General features: G+C 47.7%; 1 protein-coding gene across 1 annotated transcript in view; it reads left to right on the top strand.

Annotated features, from left to right (window-relative positions):
• Positions 1-17,265, top strand: part of LOC128709553 (paired box protein Pax-6-like) — a 39,689-nt gene extending 22,424 nt beyond the window's left edge. Inside the window, exons 3-6 of the mRNA XM_053804560.1 lie at positions 3,677-3,817; positions 15,460-15,750; positions 15,866-16,050; positions 16,282-17,265. Coding sequence (XP_053660535.1) covers positions 3,677-3,817; positions 15,460-15,750; positions 15,866-16,050; positions 16,282-17,265 — 1,601 coding nt within the window. The remainder of the gene's footprint in view (positions 1-3,676; positions 3,818-15,459; positions 15,751-15,865; positions 16,051-16,281) is intronic.
• Positions 17,266-19,072: the final 1,807 nt, after the last annotated feature.

The following is a 19,072-nucleotide window of genomic DNA, read 5'->3' on the forward strand; positions in this document are numbered from 1 at the left end:
GCACATTGTATGCAAATGGTCGCGGAGAGCTGTCGTAATGCAACACCACCGGGTCGCATCATGATCCCCGCACCCCGGGACGTGGGTCACTCAACAGCAGCATCGGTTTGATTGATTCGAAACCGTAAATCAAACCGGAACGCGGGTGACGTCGGCGAAAAGGGAAAGGAACGGACGAGCGGGCTCTAATGAATATTCATAGACTACTTGTGTGATAACTGATATGTAATTCGGACATCACGACAAGTTCCGCTGTGAGAATGATGGAACGACCACCCCGAAACCTCAATTCATCAAGTTACCATTTTTATTGAATGAAACTATGTAGCACACAACAGCACAGAGAGGGAGACAGTAAATGTTAATGTGCGGTTTCGCTGGACAAACCGCACACGATCGTAATTGTACGATCATTTCGCTCAAACCCAGAGACAAAGAGATCACTCTTTATGAAGTATAAATAACCATCCATTACGAGACGTACAGAAAAAAAATTAAACCATTCTCTGTTTCACCTATCCATAAAATGCCACAAACGCACATCCGGCCGCGGACCGTGCGTGAAAGCATCCCCCATTCGTGGATCAATCGGAAACGGATTGCGAGAAAAGAAAATTCCTTCAAAAATGGTACCCAAAACAAAAAGCGATATTAAAACTAAAATATCTACCAACACCCGGTGATTAAAAAGTACGGTACGTGGGGGTTCCATTCGAAATTAATGCCCACGGTTGACTACCGTTGCGATCCTCACGCGACACGCAATCAACGACCGATCCGTGCGCTCACAATTTGCGTGTTACTCTCCAAACCGAAAACAAACCGAAAAAATCCCTACAGTGAGTCAGAGTTTCGCCGGGATGGGTGTAATTAATAGAATGAAAGGGGAGTTTTTATTAGACCAATTCTGGGAGACGCTTGGGTTTATAATTGGTTTCAATCAAACGAAAAACGCCGATCCCCGAAACCCCAAAACTTCAAATCAAAATCTCGAGGGTCGTCCAAACAATTTGGACGCAAAATTGGACTGATGCTCCCCGACGGCTACAGAACCCGGGCGGTAGCTTAAACGCTCAACTACGTTTCCAAGGCGAATCGAAACAATTTTTCCCTTCGATTCCTTCTCAGATTAATGGCATTTGCTTCCAATAATATTATGTCCATCAAAAACCAATTCCAACTGTCGGCTACTGACGTAGGAAACGGTCTCGCACGGTTCGGGTTGAATATTTTTTTGCAATCTTGTCCGCTTCCGGTGGCGGTAGGATGGCTCCAGTGGATGGTATAGCCGGATGTAGATGGGTCTAACGTTCCGTACATCCCGGGCGGTACCTCCTTTGGCGGTGCCTTTTTAACAATCCCCCATTCCAGTCACGGTAGCGCACCTCCTGTTGAGTTAACAACCGCGCGTGCTTACCCGTGCTAGTGCTACACCTGCATCCAGCAGGTGGACCAGAATGCCAGAAACCGTACTTCCCGCTTCTTCATTTACAATTCCACTCGCTGATACTCACCGATCGATTACTGCGCTCGTTGGTCTGCACCCCGGTGAGTTTGACGCAATTTGTCCATTCGATTCGCGCGCGAGAATTGTAAGATCGATGCCGGTGGTCCTCGGACGCACATCGGGACGGCAGTTTGGCGTGAGCTTGTTCGCCATTCAACGACCTCTCGCCGGGAGTCGAAAGCTTCCCAACGGCGCGATCGAATGCGCGAGATCCCCGGTGGGGTGAGTGTTAAGATTAAAAATGGTACCGTTTGTACCGCCCTCCTACCGATGGTTACTGCTGCTGGTATGGAACCGTGCATGGGATTATTTTGTTCGGTCTAGGAGAGTGTATGAAGCTCACGGCTAAGCTGCATCACAACATTAAGAAAATGAACGCGAGGGAAGAAGGAAGTGCAAAAGACACACAAACTCCTTCGGGATATTAAAATGCTATAAATCATCATTTTATGCCACATTATGTGCAGGTCCGAAAGACCCCTCTTACGCTCCTTCGAAATCCTCGCTTCTACCATTCGTAGCGCAGACAACCACGAGAAGCAACCACGTAGTCAATTAATTAGATTAAATGTTGCAATTCCACAAGCTGCAGAAGCTGTAGGTATAAAAAAATCCCCTATTCGAGATGCAACAAAAACGAGTGGATATTCAAGTGGACAAACAGTTTGCGCAAGACTTATAAATATGTAAGCGAATGTGTATGTGGTGTGGTGCTGGAGGGAAAACGATGGCAATGCAGCAAAGGAAGCAACGAACCGAGAGTGGATGCGAGTGTCGTCGCCCTAGACCTGCGCCGGCTCGATATCGATCGCTCTCCAAAAGTCTTCCAGATCTTGAAGCCGATCATCGTGCGTAGCACAAGCGAGACGCATGTTATCTAACGATGAAGATCACCCATCGTCTATGGTATGCCCAGATGGGATGTAGACCAGTGTGGAGCCCCTCTCCCGTTCTCTAACGCTGTTTCCGTCATGATCCTCAACGATGATCCGTGCACATCATCAGGGACAAACGGCGTACCGAGCAGAGCAACCGATTAGCTGCTACATGATCCTGGTGGCTACGGAATAAACACAGGAAGCCGGAAGGCATATATTTTCCCAGTTCCCGTCCGTAAACGTCTAGCTTTCTGTCCCTACGGTCGGCGAGAGCTTCGTCTGAACTGCGTCTGGTTTTTCGGAGTCATCCGTTTCGTACATTCGGACGGTTGCCCTGTGGCATTCGGCCGATTTTTCCCGCCACTGATCGGATGGCGTTGATAACCGTGGTGCACCACACTGACCACCCGCGAGCAGAACACTTCCACGCTGGACGCAAACCAGCCCCCAAAAGATCCTATTTATGGGCACACATCATCACATCTGGCCACCCGCAAGGCTTTGTGCAAGGGATCATCCCCAAGTAATCGACGGTACACGAGCGATTGGTGGTGAAATTATATGTCATCGGAAGCGTTCCGTAACCGCCCTTCGTTTTATATGCTGCACGTATGTTCGATACATTTTCTCGTCGCGAAAATTATAAGCTACTCTTCAGGAAGTGCTGGCGAGGGCCCTGCTTGGATGTGTGGTCGAAAATGGATCCCTAAGGGGGGTAGTAATACGGAGCAGTTGAAATCGCAGATCGTAATTAATTACGAGCATGAGTTCGGACCTGAAACTCCACAATCCATGGTGGCCTCCTCCTTTAACGTCAGCAGTTACGGCTGAAATTATGCTTCACGTGTCATATTTCATCGCGCGCAAATGGTGCTGATTTAGAGTCAATGCGTACCTCCCGAGGGTTTCCGGTGCAGATGCGGTGAAGATCGTGAATAAGAAATTCAAGAACTCGTTACGGGTAGAACACACTTAAGAGGGTGCCTTTCGTGAGCTGAATGGCTGAATGGAAATAATGGCTGTAAGGGGCCGAACGTAACGTAACTGATTTGATCTAGATCACTTAATGTCAACTTCAAAAGTCAAGTACAGTCGACTTCTGAATATTTGAAATCAATGTTGTCTTTTAGCTTTCAATCAAGACTCCAGACAAATCCATTCCAACGCTCCACAGCAATATGTCTCAGCCAATCTGCCCCATTTCTAGAGCACAAATGCTAACCATGTTTACTAAACGAGCTATTTTACCCAGCCAATCATAAACATACTTCACCGTCTATCTCTCTTACAGGCACTCTAAGGCCACCTGGTCTGATTGGAGGCTCCAAACCGAAGGTAGCGACACCGGCCGTCGTTTCCAAGATCGAACAGTACAAACGGGAAAATCCGACCATCTTCGCGTGGGAAATCCGGGAGCGCCTCATCTCGGAAGGTAAGTGTAATGGAAACTGGGCGACTGATGCCTCGTGTACTGCGTGTGTGGCCCCAAACCACAATACATTGTACAATGCAAAACGCCACTTCCGGAAAGCCGGCCTCGATTTGATCCTATCCGTCTACGTGCATCGCCTAATCATGCTCAATCGATCTCGTTCCGCTCGCGAAATGAGACAATAAATATTCCAGCGCTCCCCCAAAAGCGCTCTTGAAGTTGCGTCTCCACTGAAGACAGTGAGCAGGCAGGGGTTTAATCAGCCTTCAATCATGCGACGAATCCCGAGACTAAATTCCGGCGACAAAATCGAACATTGTCTGGCCCATGTCTGATGTCGGTTCGGTCAAGAATCAAGGGCCACTTCTACAAGAACGAGCAGGATGAGAACTAAACGCGGAATGATATGCAAATCTTGAGCCATCCAAGCCCACTGCGCAAACCGAACGAGTTGATGATGGTAAATGATGCGCTGAAGAGACTGTTTTGAGTTGAAACTGCAGCGCTTCTCGCGCTTTACTCCTCGCCGAAGCTCGGGGGTTTCAAAGATATTCCCCCTCGCAAAAGGAAGCATGATTACGATCAGCATCGCTCGTCGGGATGTTAACCACACACGGTGTCTCGCAACGATCCACCCGATCCAAAAGCGAACTCGTCCGCTTCCACCCACCGAACCCATTAGCTAGTGCCTCTGATCGGGACGTAATGATAAACGATTGATTTATTGAATGAGTACGGGTTTGATTTAACACATTTCTCTCAGGTGCTGGGCCGGTGTTTCTTCTCGCCGCCGCTAGATGGCCGATAAGCGAACCGAGTGCGCCCGGGTGTGTGCGCTTCAGATACAACCGAAGCGGCTGGAGCTGTGGAAGTGGATGAGACTCAAAAGTAATTATGGCGCGGAAGAAAGACTAAAAGGCCACCGGTTTCTGAAGAAACCCGGTGAATTGTTGATGATCACTCGATTGCGCGTTTTTCTGCGTTAAGAAGGTGATGTTAGTGCGATTTGGCATCGGGGCAAGTAATTTGTCTTGCGCTTTGAAACCATCGTTTCAATATGAAAGGCGATCAATAAGAGATTCCGCCTGGGCTGTTAACCCAACCCGACATAGTTCATATCCTGCATGTTGCAACAATAAGCCATGTCCAAATCGGATGATTTATTGCCGCGGAATGAACACGATGTTATGAGTGTATTGATAAAATCTGTCGAAAACATGCAGTATGCAAAAGCAGCGTTCTCCAAGCACATTAATTTTAGATGTCGTTCTGCTCACCATACGCGATAAAGCGAATGTTCGCCGGCTCACATTCACCTGTTGCTTTCTAGCTTGCCTAATTAAAAGACAATCGTTACCCAACGTCCCGAGCAGGTGAATTATGTCCCTGTGCTTTGTGATTACGATCTCACTACTTCCTTGTCCATAGCGCACCGAGCAGATACCTATTTGAATGGAACACCCCGCGTGTAACCATGGTGCTGATGATGATGCATGGATTGTGTGCCAACTGATTACATTGGTGTGGAATCATAAATTTCTTTCGCACGCTCTCAAACGCTGCACGTACCGAACGACAAGCATCCAACGCTCCAAAAACGGGTCTCTGCCTCTGTCTGATTAGCCTTCCGCTCCAAATGGGACTACACTGGAATGGAAACGAAAAAGGTTAATCTTATCCAACGAAACCATGTCCATGCATTCAGCACGTTCGGTGAGAGGGATGGCGCCGTTGTTGTCGTTGTTGTTGGGACATTAATTTATTCGCTTTACGCTCTTCTCCACTTCACCAACGTGATGCTGTGAAGCTCAAAATGTTGAACAGCAACCTTTTTTTTATTTGTGCACGACACACACACACACAACAAAAAGACGAGTACTCACCTGAACTCCAGCACAGGTCCAGCGAATGATCTATTTTTAATCTTCAAGGAGCCAGTTTAGCTCGCCCTGGCTCAAGCTAAGTAAACATCATCTTCTTAAGGGGTGCGCAATTGACCCGATACCACTTGAGCTGAAATCCGCTGTGCGCACTCCCGGTCCACAAACATCGTGCTCGCTCGTTCGAAAGCGCGCCCGTATACCCGTAGCTCCCAAGTAGCGTCGATTGGAACGCATCGCTACATTCACACTTCTGCCCGCCGAGTGTTCGGTGAGCTCAGCTGAAACCGACTTCCTTTCGGCTGTAAAAACAACCAATCAAAACAAGTCCCAAAATCGCCTCCCGTCGAACAGCACGATCGGCTCAATCTGATTGAGAGTCTCTGGGTGTCTAGTGATTCCAACTCCCCCAAAGTTGGCCTTCCTGATTACAGCGTTATATTACGGGATCGATATGTTACAATTGCTTGCCCGAGTGTTTGCATTTGGAGTCTTTCTTCCCTTGTGCTCTTCAAAAACAACAGATATAAAGCGTTCAAAATACGTCCCGAATATAATACCCACACGCAGACATTGAGCCTTCTTTCCGTACAAGAAACTGCAGATGCCGAGTAATTTCTACTCCGTGAACTTCATCCATAAAGGAGTATTGGAGAAGGATTTATCATAGTATTGCTATTTATTTCTATCACTTTTGCCGATCGAAACTGTGCTGCCTTTGGAAAGGAGTTGGAAAAGGCATGACTTTTTTCATGTTAACTTTTTAGCAACGAGCTACATTAGACCATAGAATAAGATAATTAAAACGAGAAGACTTTTTAGTTCTCAAATAATCCAAAATAATAAAATTTTCGATAGTACAATGATTTATGAAACCACCAGAACCATTATAAACCCCCAACCCTTGCTGGTAAAAAAATCCGACTCTTTCGTACGAAGCAGTACCAGTTTCATGCCATCATTCTACATACGAGACTGAAGCTCACGCCATCCTCCGATGATTATCCTAATCTCCCTCGAGCGGCTCTTGATTTCCGTTCTTTACACCACGGTCGACCAAGATTTGCCATTAATCTGGCAGTGAAATCTTCGCACGCTATAGCACCGTAGCTTACCCACATGACACGTCACGTTGCACTGTTGTGTCGGAACCAGTCGCGCCAATGCACGGGGTACGGATATGGATGTTCCTGTTTCTCGTACGGCGTACACGTCCCCGTATATACCGTTTTGTTTCTAATGCTACTATCCCACCACCATGCATCGGAGCAGCATGCCGTTTATTATAATGAGATTTAATTCTCACATTTGTCACAATTTTACATGCATTAGCGCAACCCATCGAAACGCACGTACACACTCACACGCGCGCCGGTTGTGGGAAAAATCTTCATTGCAATCCCACGGAATGGGTGGATTTTTCACTGTGCAACGCAATCTCGACCCGCCATCACACGTCGTCGGCACCGGAGGCGACAAACGTGGGCAAGATAAAACATCGTACCGAAACTCCGGCTGCTTCCCAGGCACGTTGGCGGACCACTGTTCGTGGTGCGATTTATGCGACGGGAGCTGGTTTATCGAACATCGATTACCGGGTGCGTCGGATCGGTGTGTAATATTTCTTTGTCGGAAAATTGTAGCTGTTTTTCTTCTTTGGATAACAAAAAAAAAACGCTCACCGGATGCAGATGAGGATTTTGACAGCTGCTTGACGTTCCGCAAGCAGCAAGGATGAACCTGGCGGCCATGCTCCACATATTTCTAGCGGATCAATCCGATTTTAAGTCGCTTTGGCTCTTTTCGTGTGCACAGCAGGTAGCACGGCACACCCCACTTTATCATGCATCACAAATCGGTGTGATTTATTGTGAATGAAGGAGGTGTACCGGTGGCAGATGGGACATAATTTGAGCTTCCGCTGGAAGCCAAACATGGTTGAGGGCTACTTTTTGGGCGGATGAATTACGATGACTTGCAATGACTGATGAGCTCATTTTTTGATCCGATCCCATTTTTTATTCATCCCGGTACGCTTCGGGGCAGAGTCTCGACAGAGAGAAACATGAATTGTCGACTTCCTTTTAAAGCGGAGAATTTCGGTACCGTATATAGCGCATAAATACAGTACATTTGCTCGCAAAAGTTAAACGTTAAGGTGTGTCGATAATCGTTCAAAATATTTTCCGTTTGACGTTGAACGCACCCGCGAATATCCCGTATTCATGCGTAATCTATATCCATCAGTGTCATAAAAACCGACCGACAAGCACCAAAGCCAACCGCCGCCAACAACGCCTCACACAACTGTACAGCTGAAGCGATCTTTGACCGGCTCCGGGATCATTACTCACTGCAACGAGCTGTTCCATTTTGTATCGATCCCCTCCTGTGTGGGCACCGACAGTCCAAGGTCCGAGGTGTGGAAAATGTGGTAATTGAAATGACTTCGACCGATCAAAAAAAAAACCGAAACCGAATCTCGTCGAACACATTTCATGACCTTTTCAAAGATATCCAAGGAAGAAAATAAAAGGCTAAAGACGCTCACCCCGAAGACGATGTAATTGAAATCCGTGCCACACTCGGAAGTGTGCCTTCCGACAAAAGGCTCCCGCTGGTCCGGTGCGGTAGAGTAGTTTCCTTGCGGTAGTTTAATTTTATTAACCGAAATCTCACGTCTTGATGTCTTGTGGAGAGACCCAGTCTCGACGGGATCCATCGGGTGGCCACGTGGGGCCACCATAATTAGAGCTAAACTTCAATTATTAGTCCAGAATCAATGCTGGGCGGTGAATTTACTTAAACTTTGATCGATTTCCTTTCTCCAACTTGAACTCCACCATGAGAGATAATTTCCCGTTGTTTTGATAATAGCCGTTGCCTTCGGCTCAAAATAACATCACGAAAGCAATTCTTCCAAAACATAATTCTACTCGTGGCACGCGGTGGTTCGTCGTTAGTGACTGAAGATATTTTCCAAACAATTCACTTCGGGGCGATTTTTTTTTTCAGAACACCTACGGTGGTGCTTGGACGTAATTGCGCATAATTTAATCGATGTCTTGCTGCGGTGCTAGAAGTGGTGTAAAAAGAACGGCTCCGATAGAACCAACCCGTTGACAGCTCGCTTCGCTGCTCAAAACCAATCGTGGACGTGAGGCTCCATGTCCGCGGTGAGCGGTTTATGGTCGATCTGGTCCCGCTACCGAACCGGTGCCATGTAAAAGTGGTTCCATCAAGCTCGCATATCATATATGGCATACAGCATGGCACCCAGTGCTGCTGCCGTTTTAATACCCGATTGCTCAACTGCCATTTCGAACCCACCCCATTGCCGAGTGGACGCCGATGGTGGGCGAGATTGAATTTACATTTCTAATTTCACCTGCCGTCGCGGACAACTCGCGGACATTAATGAGCGCCGGGCGACAGGCAATATCAATTAAAGAAAATCACAAATGGTGCCTCCGAAGTGCGCGCGTGCACAGGGTGTAGGATGGTGTTGCGCTCAAGTGCAAGTTTGGTTGAATTAAGATACAGCGTATTTGAAAGGAATAAATCAACCAACCAAGCATGGGTGGTACTAATGTGCAATGTGTGCGAGTGCTCAGTGTCTTGCCTTTGATTGCACGTACGTAGGGACACACTTCACAACTAAAAATAAGTGGAGTGGACTTTGGTGGAAGCTTAGCTGAGTGCATGTTCTGTTTTCTTTTCATAATAAAACAATAATTTGATGCATGATTAATAGACTCCATATGTGATCTGCACGTTGCATTATATGCGTGAAGTCGTAAGTCTCTTGGACGAAATTACTACTCGTATCAGATGAGTTACTTGAGTATCCCTCGTTCCCAGTCATCTATGATTAGCGAAAGAAATGTGACTACAAACCATTGGAATATGTTACTTCAGTGCCATGTTTCCAGTAAATATTAAGCAACACATAAGTCACCGGGAGGATAAAGTATCAGCGTTTTAATATTTAACCGTCTCTAACTTCATGTTTAATTCAAAATGTCCATAGTCATTAAACTGCTAACTAGAAACGTATTTTACCCGCATTGACACAACGCTATCATAATCATTAAGGTCCACCGCTTTCCAAACCGTTCCAAAATCGAATGTGTTTTTCACCCAATAAAAACAAACCTCCTGACTGACAGCAAAAGCCACTAAAACGGGAAATTTGACGACATCGATCAATCCCAAATTGATCATCAAATTAAGCTCAGCTTCTACCGTTGGCGCTGCTGAGGAAGCTAACAAAGCGAAATGTACCGTGGCCGATAAGTGGGCATCCTTTAAGGCGAAAATTTGCCGCTGATGCAGAGTACGCCATTAAAACACAAACTATCCCTATCAATCGATAGCATGCGAAAGTCGTGCTCCCACGTGATGAGGTGACAATATTCATAAGGAAAGGCGGTGAGCCGAATAGGTCCCCCTAATTAGCGAGCAGCGACCAGGCATCTAAACGATCCGTTTGATGGCTCTATCCAACGCCGTGTGTCTTTCCCATTCGATTCTAAATGACCCCGTGAGAGCAGAAAGGCTCATTATCCGCCGCTGGATGGTACGGAATCGTTCGGCTTTTTTGCCGAATGCGATGCGGATGCGCGGATGTGGCGAGCGGGAAAATGTATGCAAAAACACACCCCGATGATAAAATGGAGTCTAGGTGGGTCGTTGTGTCCTCTCCCAGTACCGGCTCGAAACGAATCGAAATGCTATCGAGATCACTATCGTCTGTACGGTCAGCCGGACACGGCTGATGGTTTTGCAGAACCAGGAGAAAGATTTATTGCTGTACCGTCGGCATGAAATGGCACTGAAACGGTTCTACGGTTCGGTTGAAGACATGTGAATTTTGTTTCAACTAGTTTTACTTCTTGACATAGAACGAGATTGCAATTGTACGATTTGGACGATACGCTCCACACGCTCCTCACGACTGTCTATCGGAGAATCGTGAGCGCCACCATGGGACGGTCACCAATCAGCGATACTGCACAGGATTAATATTGGGTACCAGGCAACTAGCTAGCAATCAGCCCATCTACCTCTAGGGACGAATGACCGCTCGACAAGGCATTATATTTTCTGCTCGTAAAACCGTAACATTTTACCCTCAAAAACCTTCCCCAGAATCATCATTTCGATAATGGAGTTTTGTGGTCGTAAAAATACTAGTGTCAGAAACTCGAGTCCATCCGGTAATGCCCCGGTCCGGGTCCCGATCGACCGATCTAACCCCAACGAACAGGGATTTGTGGTCATAAAAATGGCTGGCGTTTGTCTGATGGCGCATTCCTCACCAAGATGACTGTTAAATTTCGATCACCAAAATGGTATTGGGTCCAAAGCAACGAAATAGGATTGAGATTTGATTAAAATGGGAACATGATTGTATATTAGGTTCAAAGAACATTATGAATCTTTCTTTCTCCAAACCCAAAACTTGAGCTTTATGCTGCTGTCGTAAAAAAAGGAACAAGTTCTAAAGCTTGTTAAACCGTCGGTAGATCCTTGAACTATTTTTTCTTTGTTTATCTGCTTAGTCTTAGCAAATTTTCGATAGAAATCCGCTGTAAAATTTGGAGATTGCTAACGTCCTGTCCGCTTTGATCATCACGCCGAGCTGGTATGCCTGCAAAATATTACTTGCGGCCGCCTGTTTTTGACCGTTTTGTGTCAATCGATTCAAGGCGCCCAATAGCCAGCGCTGAGACACGAGATGACAATACGGAGTCGCAAGTGGCGTAGCCCAACTCAAGGCCACCGAAACGGACAATACAAAACCCATTCGACAAACGGGGCAACGGAATACCACACGAAAAAAAAAATCGATCGCAAACCCCGATCGTAAAAGTTTAAATTTTTACGACCACTCGATCCATAAAATCTCTAATAAAGCACTGAATTAATTACGGCACGGAATATATCGACCACTTAGAGCGGGAGGAGCAGAGAAGTGATACGCTCCCTCTGGTGGATGAGTTTGGAAGCCCGACGAAGGAAGTCCGGTGTCGTGTTTTCTCGATCGGTGCCTGTTGTTATAGAACTGCGACCGGAAAATTGATTAACACTCGTGGCTTTACAAATGTTCGGATGCCGTTGTATTGGGAGCTGTGCTTGGCAACGCTGTATTGAGTGTTTGCCAGAACGAGTTCCAGCACCCACGGTCGAGCAGATAACTTTTTATTTCCATGGCTTTATTACGCAGGTTGGATATGATTGATTTTTCTACAGTTCTATAGAAATTCACCCAAATTGCGAATTGCCTGCACCGGTCAGAATGAATTTCAAAATAACCCAACATATTTCGTTTAAATAATTACTTACGCTCTACCCCATTGCTGATCTACTTGTTGAATGAGTGTCATTAAAAAAATATCAACTAAACTTCTTTTATTGTTGTGAGGATATATTAACATCCTCGATAAGGTGCTTTCACACTCTAATACATCACAATACATAATCATCCCTTTCCACCAAAAGATGTTCAATATTGTAAATTCATCGAAACGTTTGAAACGAAACGATCCTAGGAAAGCAAAAAAGCGCCACATCAACCGACACAGAAGCCTTACACAACTAGTTAAAATAGTTCGTGCCCAAGCTAAAGTTCAAAAAAAGAGATTCTACAAAGTCGGTGAAACTCAGCTGTCAGTTATCATCATGCGTACCGTCATTGAAACCACCCGAAAAATCTAACCCATCGATCGGTGAGTTTTTGATTCCGAGAGCATTACTACTCCCGCACGCAACCAAACGCACGGAAGGCACAGGGACACAAACCGCCAAAGGTTTCATCGCCTCCGGTGCTCCGCTGCCCCATTCGACGATTATTTGGAAATGGATTAATTACACATTTTCGATATAAACGGTTCGTCTCAACCGGTGCCGCTACTGCTGGGCCGATCTTCGTCAACCCGTCAACCGCCCGGGATGGGAGGGGAAACACACAACAACGGCTACACACACAAAAAAAGTGAAATAAACCGTTCACTCCGTACCGAATTCAATAGTCACAATGGCGAGCAGGAAAACCCCGCGGACGGGGGTTGGCTCTCCTCCAGACGCACCGGGCAAACAAAACGGGCGCACGGAATCATGGGGAGGCATAGCACAACACAAACGAGCTGGGAATCGAGTTCGGGATGGGTTCGGTTTCGTGCTCACTGGATTTCTTTTTCAAACGGTCGCTCATTTGTTCGACATCGAAGCAAACGGCAGAAGGAAGAGAAAACTTAATCAATAACACAACAATAACAATATTTTGATGATAATACTTCCACTTCAGTGTAGATAAACTATTATTACGCGATCGCTCGACCGTTCACAAGCGTTGGCTGTTTCTGTCCAGACGCGTTGGCTGCTCTGCGCTGGCCGCCGAGTATGCCTGCGGCGGGTGCGAAACTTCCACATGATTGATGGTTAAATGTTGGCCCGCGCTACGGTTGGTGTGTTCGAAATATTCACCGAATATCGTCCGCACTCACTCTGGCAACCTACCTTGCCCGACGACTGCGTGAGGTATGCTGCCAGCCCTTTTTCCTACGAAAGGCGTCAATTGCTCACCCAACACATTCCGGTGTAGCTCCTGCGTGGCGGCGGCTCTCTGCGTGCGTTTGCTACCATTCTGTTTTGTTTGGATCTCCGCGTCGACTCCGACGATCTTGACCGGGGTCCCGGAGAAGGCCTAGGAATAACTGCGCCCCGCTTATTCGTGACTCAGCATAGCTCAGGTTCCGAGACTTCGGAAACCCGTGGATTATACATGTTTTTGGATCAGCGGCTCAAGCCGGTTAGATACCATCGACGGCAAATGATGGACTGCCGAGGCGCTGCTGACCCATCGACCGGGTGAATATGTTTAGCAACAATCTCGCAAATCATCTCCACCGGGTAAGCGATCCTCTTGCCGGGTGTCGGGAATAGCTAGCGGCAAAGCGCACACAGCAGGTCTTGTCCGTTCGTTGATCGGGTATTAATTGGACGATGAAATGGGCTGATAAAAATGATACGGACGAGCCTCTGCTCTGCGCTGTCTCGCCGTTGTAGAAAGGTTATTTGGTACGGGATCATAATGATCTCCATATGCGACTCACAAATTGTGCCCCTTTCATGAAGAATTAAAACAAATGAGGTAGCATCAATTAGTTGCTTAGAGTTTGGACAGAAAATTGGATTGGTGCAAAAAGTTCTAGATCTGATGAAAACTATCAGGTATGACCCAACAACAGCTCATTCAATGCTTCCACAATTGTGACTATTTGGGGATATTTTGATATCACAAAAACGTAGTCCATAAATTAGGCATAACCACAACCACAGGCACGGAAGTTTGCGGCCAAGCGCCAATGCGAAACCTGCAAAAGCGAAACAAAAGAATGTGTTAAAATTGTCATATTAATATCACGTGCCCAGTGGTTCGGATAATACTTAGAAAAATATCTTAATACCACCGAGGCTCTCTATGGTGTGCTTCTTTGAAACGGGAAAGGCTTCACTTTCCGGGAGAGCTGCTGCGCTGGATGAAGTTGATCTTAAAGGACCCTGCAAGAATCGGGTTCCATGTGTTCGTTAATTCTGTGTATGCGTGTAGCCGTTGGAGCCCATTTGGTAGAGAAGCGATTTCGGAGACAGCAGCTGACCTTTGCTTATACGTATCGGCAAAGCCGTTGGGGCGCATCGACACTACCACAATTCTTCGAACCCTGCATTCAGTCGAACGACCCTCCGGAATCCCTAATTTGGTGTGTAAAAATTCTTGTTTACACTCGGATCTACTCGACCACACTTCTCCATATCGCTAAGCATCCCGTGGAGTTGTGCGCTAAGGTTCCGTTCCGTTCTCTTCAGACACATTTTGCGCTGAAATACCGTCCCGGCATAGCCGTGTGCCTCCATCGGTAAATTGTTGACGGTTTTCTGATTGAAGGGCATTTAAGCTGATCCCGTCTCTCTTACTCATCCGCTAGTCAGGCATCGACAGGGCTTCCCGCGGTGCAGTAGCCGGAGACGTTCGGGATTTCTTGGAGGATTTCATTTTCCTGCCTGTCCGTTCCGATAATCGCTGTCAAGCGCCGAAACCTCGGACCACCAATTAAACCACCCAACAGAAACAGACGCACTCCGAGGCATCCCGGGAATGATTGGATCGGCGTGTTACGTTGTTGTACGGATGTGTATTGTATCCGTCTTTTCGGGAAGGTTATGATACGCAACTGTCACTGCCTTTGGATGAAGTCTTCAAGCTGAAGGGATAACGTTCCAAAATACAGTCCCACCGAATGGGGTGACGACGAACAGGGTCCGCTTTGCCACTGACTGTGAAATCGATCTGCAGCCGCGGCTACCCGGCGGGAGATAAATTCTTAAGCCCCATTTCTCGGTAACTTGCGGGTCCAAATTGAAATCTCAACGACCACTTGACAGGGCTCAACTTCAAGCCAAGAAGATGGCCCGAAATTCTCGTAGCGTGTGCGGGTAAATGTGCGGAATGTTAACGCAGCGAAACCGTAACTAACGCGGCCGGTAACGTGCCTTGCCACAACCTACCAAAAATAGACCAACTGACAGCACTTTGACAAGTGGTTTTGACTTCCGTCAAAAAGGACCTCACTTTCCGATCAGAGAGAGAGAGAGAGAGAGGAGCTGCCTGAAAAGCTGCTCATCAAAAGAAGACATCAACTGCTTTTGAACGTGTTTAGCTAATCCTCTTTTGTCCCGATTCTTTTCCCGCTCTGTTAGGTGTTTGTACAAATGCGACTGCTCCGTCGGTGTCCTCTATCAACCGAATCCTGCGTAATCGGGCTGCAGAAAGAGCGGCGGCTGAGTTTGCTCGGGCGGCTGGCTATGGGCTCTATCCACCACCGCCATACGGTGGATTTCCTTGGCCAACTCCCACCCATCTGTGGTCCCCGGGACAAGGACTACCCAATATGTCGCAGCCTGGGGGTAGCACTACCCCCGGTACGATTGGATCACCCGGTTCCGGTTCGCATGAGACACTCGGATCGCCAGACGGAAATCGATTAATCGGTAAGTATTTTACATCATTATTCAGTTCTGGTGATACAGTATTTGAGATCTTCCTTGCAGTTCTCAATTGCTTACAAACAGTTCTAATCTATTCCATGTCTTCTTCATTCTTCAGACATTGAGGGCGAAGACTCCAACAGCCTGGACGGCGATCAACCAAAGTTTAGACGTAACCGCACCACCTTCAGCCCGGAGCAGCTCGAGGAGCTGGAAAAGGAGTTCGACAAGTCGCACTATCCCTGCGTCAGCACGCGCGAACGTCTCGCGTCTCGTACCTCCCTCAGTGAAGCCCGCGTACAGGTAACTATCAGGCCATGGGATAGAAAAATTTCCTTCGCTTTCTTGGAACCGCCAAACTGTCCAACGGTGGTCGGGCAAGCGCGTTAACCCCTTTCGAACCGTTTCCTTCCACCATCTTGCTAACCAACGAACCGTCGCTTGCTCCGACTCCGAAATCCGAAACAGACGAGGAAATTTTTCGCGCTTAGCTATAAGTGTTTGAGCTAATATACTTATAACTTGAACTACTAGGTTTGGTTTTCCAACAGACGGGCGAAATGGCGACGTCATCAAAGAATGAATCTTTTAAAAAGGTCCACCTCGCCGAGCACGCGTGCGGCGGCGGTGGCGGGAACGGCAAGTTCCGCTTTCACCCCTGGCTCCCCGCCGCCGCCGCCGCTGCAGCAGCAGCAGCAACAGCAGCCGCCGCCGCCAACCGGGTCGCAGCCGCCAGCGCCGGGCTCAACGGGACCGGCGGCCCTGGCCCATTCCCAGCACCCTTCCTCCGGTTCGCCGGGAGCGGGCCCTCCCCTGCCCGGTCACCACCATCTTCCCCATCATCTTCAGGGGGCGACAGGATTGCACCATCCGCACCATCCGCACCACCATCTCACCCACCCGCACCATCATGCGCTTCATCCGCACCACTTTCACCAGCAGCCGCCTCCGCCACCACCGCCGGGCTCGGCGGCTGCATCCCATCAGCCAGGGGGCTCCTCCTCTCAGCTGCCACCCCATCACCACCATCACGCGGCCCATCTGCACCCCAACCGATCCAACTCGCCGGCGGCCCAGGCAGCACAGGCGGCGGCCGCCCTGGGAGCCCAGGCGGCAGCGGCAGTAGCGGCGGCACAGGCGGCGCAATCATTAGTCACAGCATCAACTCCATTATTAATGGGCGGTGAGCATAGCGCGTTCCGGTCGCTCGTGCCAACGTCGGCGGCGGCCCTATTCGCGGGTTTGTCGCGCTCGTACGCCGCCACCACCGGTTCCTCCAACCTGGACTCAGCCAGCCCGGCACCGAGCGACGATTCGGACGAGGAAATCAACGTGCACGACGACGATTCCAACGATGAACCGCACGAAACGGGCGGGACTGGGCGTCCAACGAATGGTGGCGGTTCGCGTCATCGCCGTCGCCGTCGCTCCAGTTCCGTCACCGCTTTTACCGACTCCTCCTCCGGTCCCTCCGGTCCACTGCAACTCACCAAACACGAACGCACACCGCAACAGTGAAGCCCTACTGCACAACAGCGCGAGTTGGGGGGACAAAAAGGCAGCCATGTTTACCCAGGCCACCATTTCACGCACCCTGCGAGCCGAAGGACGAACAGAACAGAGGGTGTCGATTACACGCTTCGGACGGTGGACGCCCCTGTACGCCGAAAGGAAAATGGCGTAATGCAGGGTGTGCAGTCGGGTTCCCCTTCTTTCTGCAGGAAGCCCAGTCCGTAAACGCATGGCAGAATTGAACCAATGCAACACGTGTTCGATACCACCACCCTCTCGGCAGGGTCAGCAAACCATCATGGCGCGGACGGTTTTTCAATCCGCAGAAGATGTTGCCTTTTCATGGCGTTTTGTGCAAATGCAAATTAATCAATGTTCGCTCGAAACAAGCATGTAACCGTACCCCGAAAGACGAATGACCGTGCGACATAAAAGTAATACGATAATCAATTTTCCTTTTACACACCCCCCCTTCCCCTCTCCATCTGAACCAGAACTTCAACCCGCTTCAAGGTGAATCAGTGCAGGCTAGGTGTAGATTATGTTCATTTGACCCACTCTGCTGTTTCATTATTCAATTATATACTGAGGCTTCTTATATAAGCGAACGACCATTGCCTACAGTGCGTTGCGATCGTTCATGGTGACAAAAGAACGAGAGACAGAGAGATGGTAGGCGATAAAAATGGCGAAAAGGTGTGCTGATTGTACTTTACTGTGTAAAATACGTTTCAAAACAAAGAACGTTTTCTTTAAAGATGTGCATAAATAGACAACTACAATAGATAGATCAATCAACGATGTTATCCTTTGCCTTTATTTTACGACCCTTTCAACACCGGTTCGTTCGACAAACGTTATGAAATAGATAGCAAAATTTTAAAGATTTGTACTTTAGCGAAGCATGCTTTACCGACAACTGTTAATCAAGCTAATCTAAACAAAACTTGTACGGCAAGCCAACAATGTAGGTGCACGATTTAGTCGAGAGATTAGCTGGTCGGATGGCAAAAATGGTCCACGAACACAAACTACCTGTTATGTGATTAGGTGTGCATGGGAACGTGACTCGTGCTAGGTTTGGTAGCATGCGTGTATGAGTGCGGTATACATTAAGGGGACGATTTGAACTAGCTAGCTGTTAGTGTGTTAGGGAAGTAATTTAAATCAATTTCTGCTAATCTTCTAACTTTCCTGTGCACCGGTGCACCTGCTCGTTGTGTAATGTATTTCCCAACTAGACGCTTCACATTAGACAAAATAGATGTGTAGGAACCGCCACAATAGGCCGGGTGGTTTATGTATGTAGTGTTACTGGTAGGAGCCGTGTGGGGCGCAATGTATTGATTTTAAGGCACGTGCTAATTTATGACTAGTTTTAATACATGAAAAATGCTGGAAAATGTTCCCAAGAATGGCAATTGATTTTGAAATTCAAATATATTTAAAAACCAAGTGAAAATGAACTCACTAGATACTTTCGTACTTAGCGACTATTGCACAACGATGACATTAGGCTATTTTTACCTCCATTGTGCGCCCATTGCCTTGCTTCAATCAAGAAATTCTTCCAAAAGTATCTGCTCCAATTGCCCGGGCTCGTAATAGCGACAATTCAAACGTACAATAAAACTCCCAAACAAATGAGCTCAAATTAGCTTGGCACCCAACCGATCGATCGGCAAAACTGCAAACTCGTTTGACCGGTGGCAACGAAATGCAACGCAACTTCACATCGAAAACCAGGCCTCGAATCAGGCCCATTTTAAAAGGTATCGCAACATTCTTCTCCCCATACGCGGTTGCCAAATAC

This window comes from Anopheles marshallii, chromosome 2 (genome assembly GCF_943734725.1).
Source record: "Anopheles marshallii chromosome 2, idAnoMarsDA_429_01, whole genome shotgun sequence".
In the NCBI taxonomy this organism is placed as follows: domain Eukaryota; kingdom Metazoa; phylum Arthropoda; class Insecta; order Diptera; family Culicidae; genus Anopheles; species Anopheles marshallii.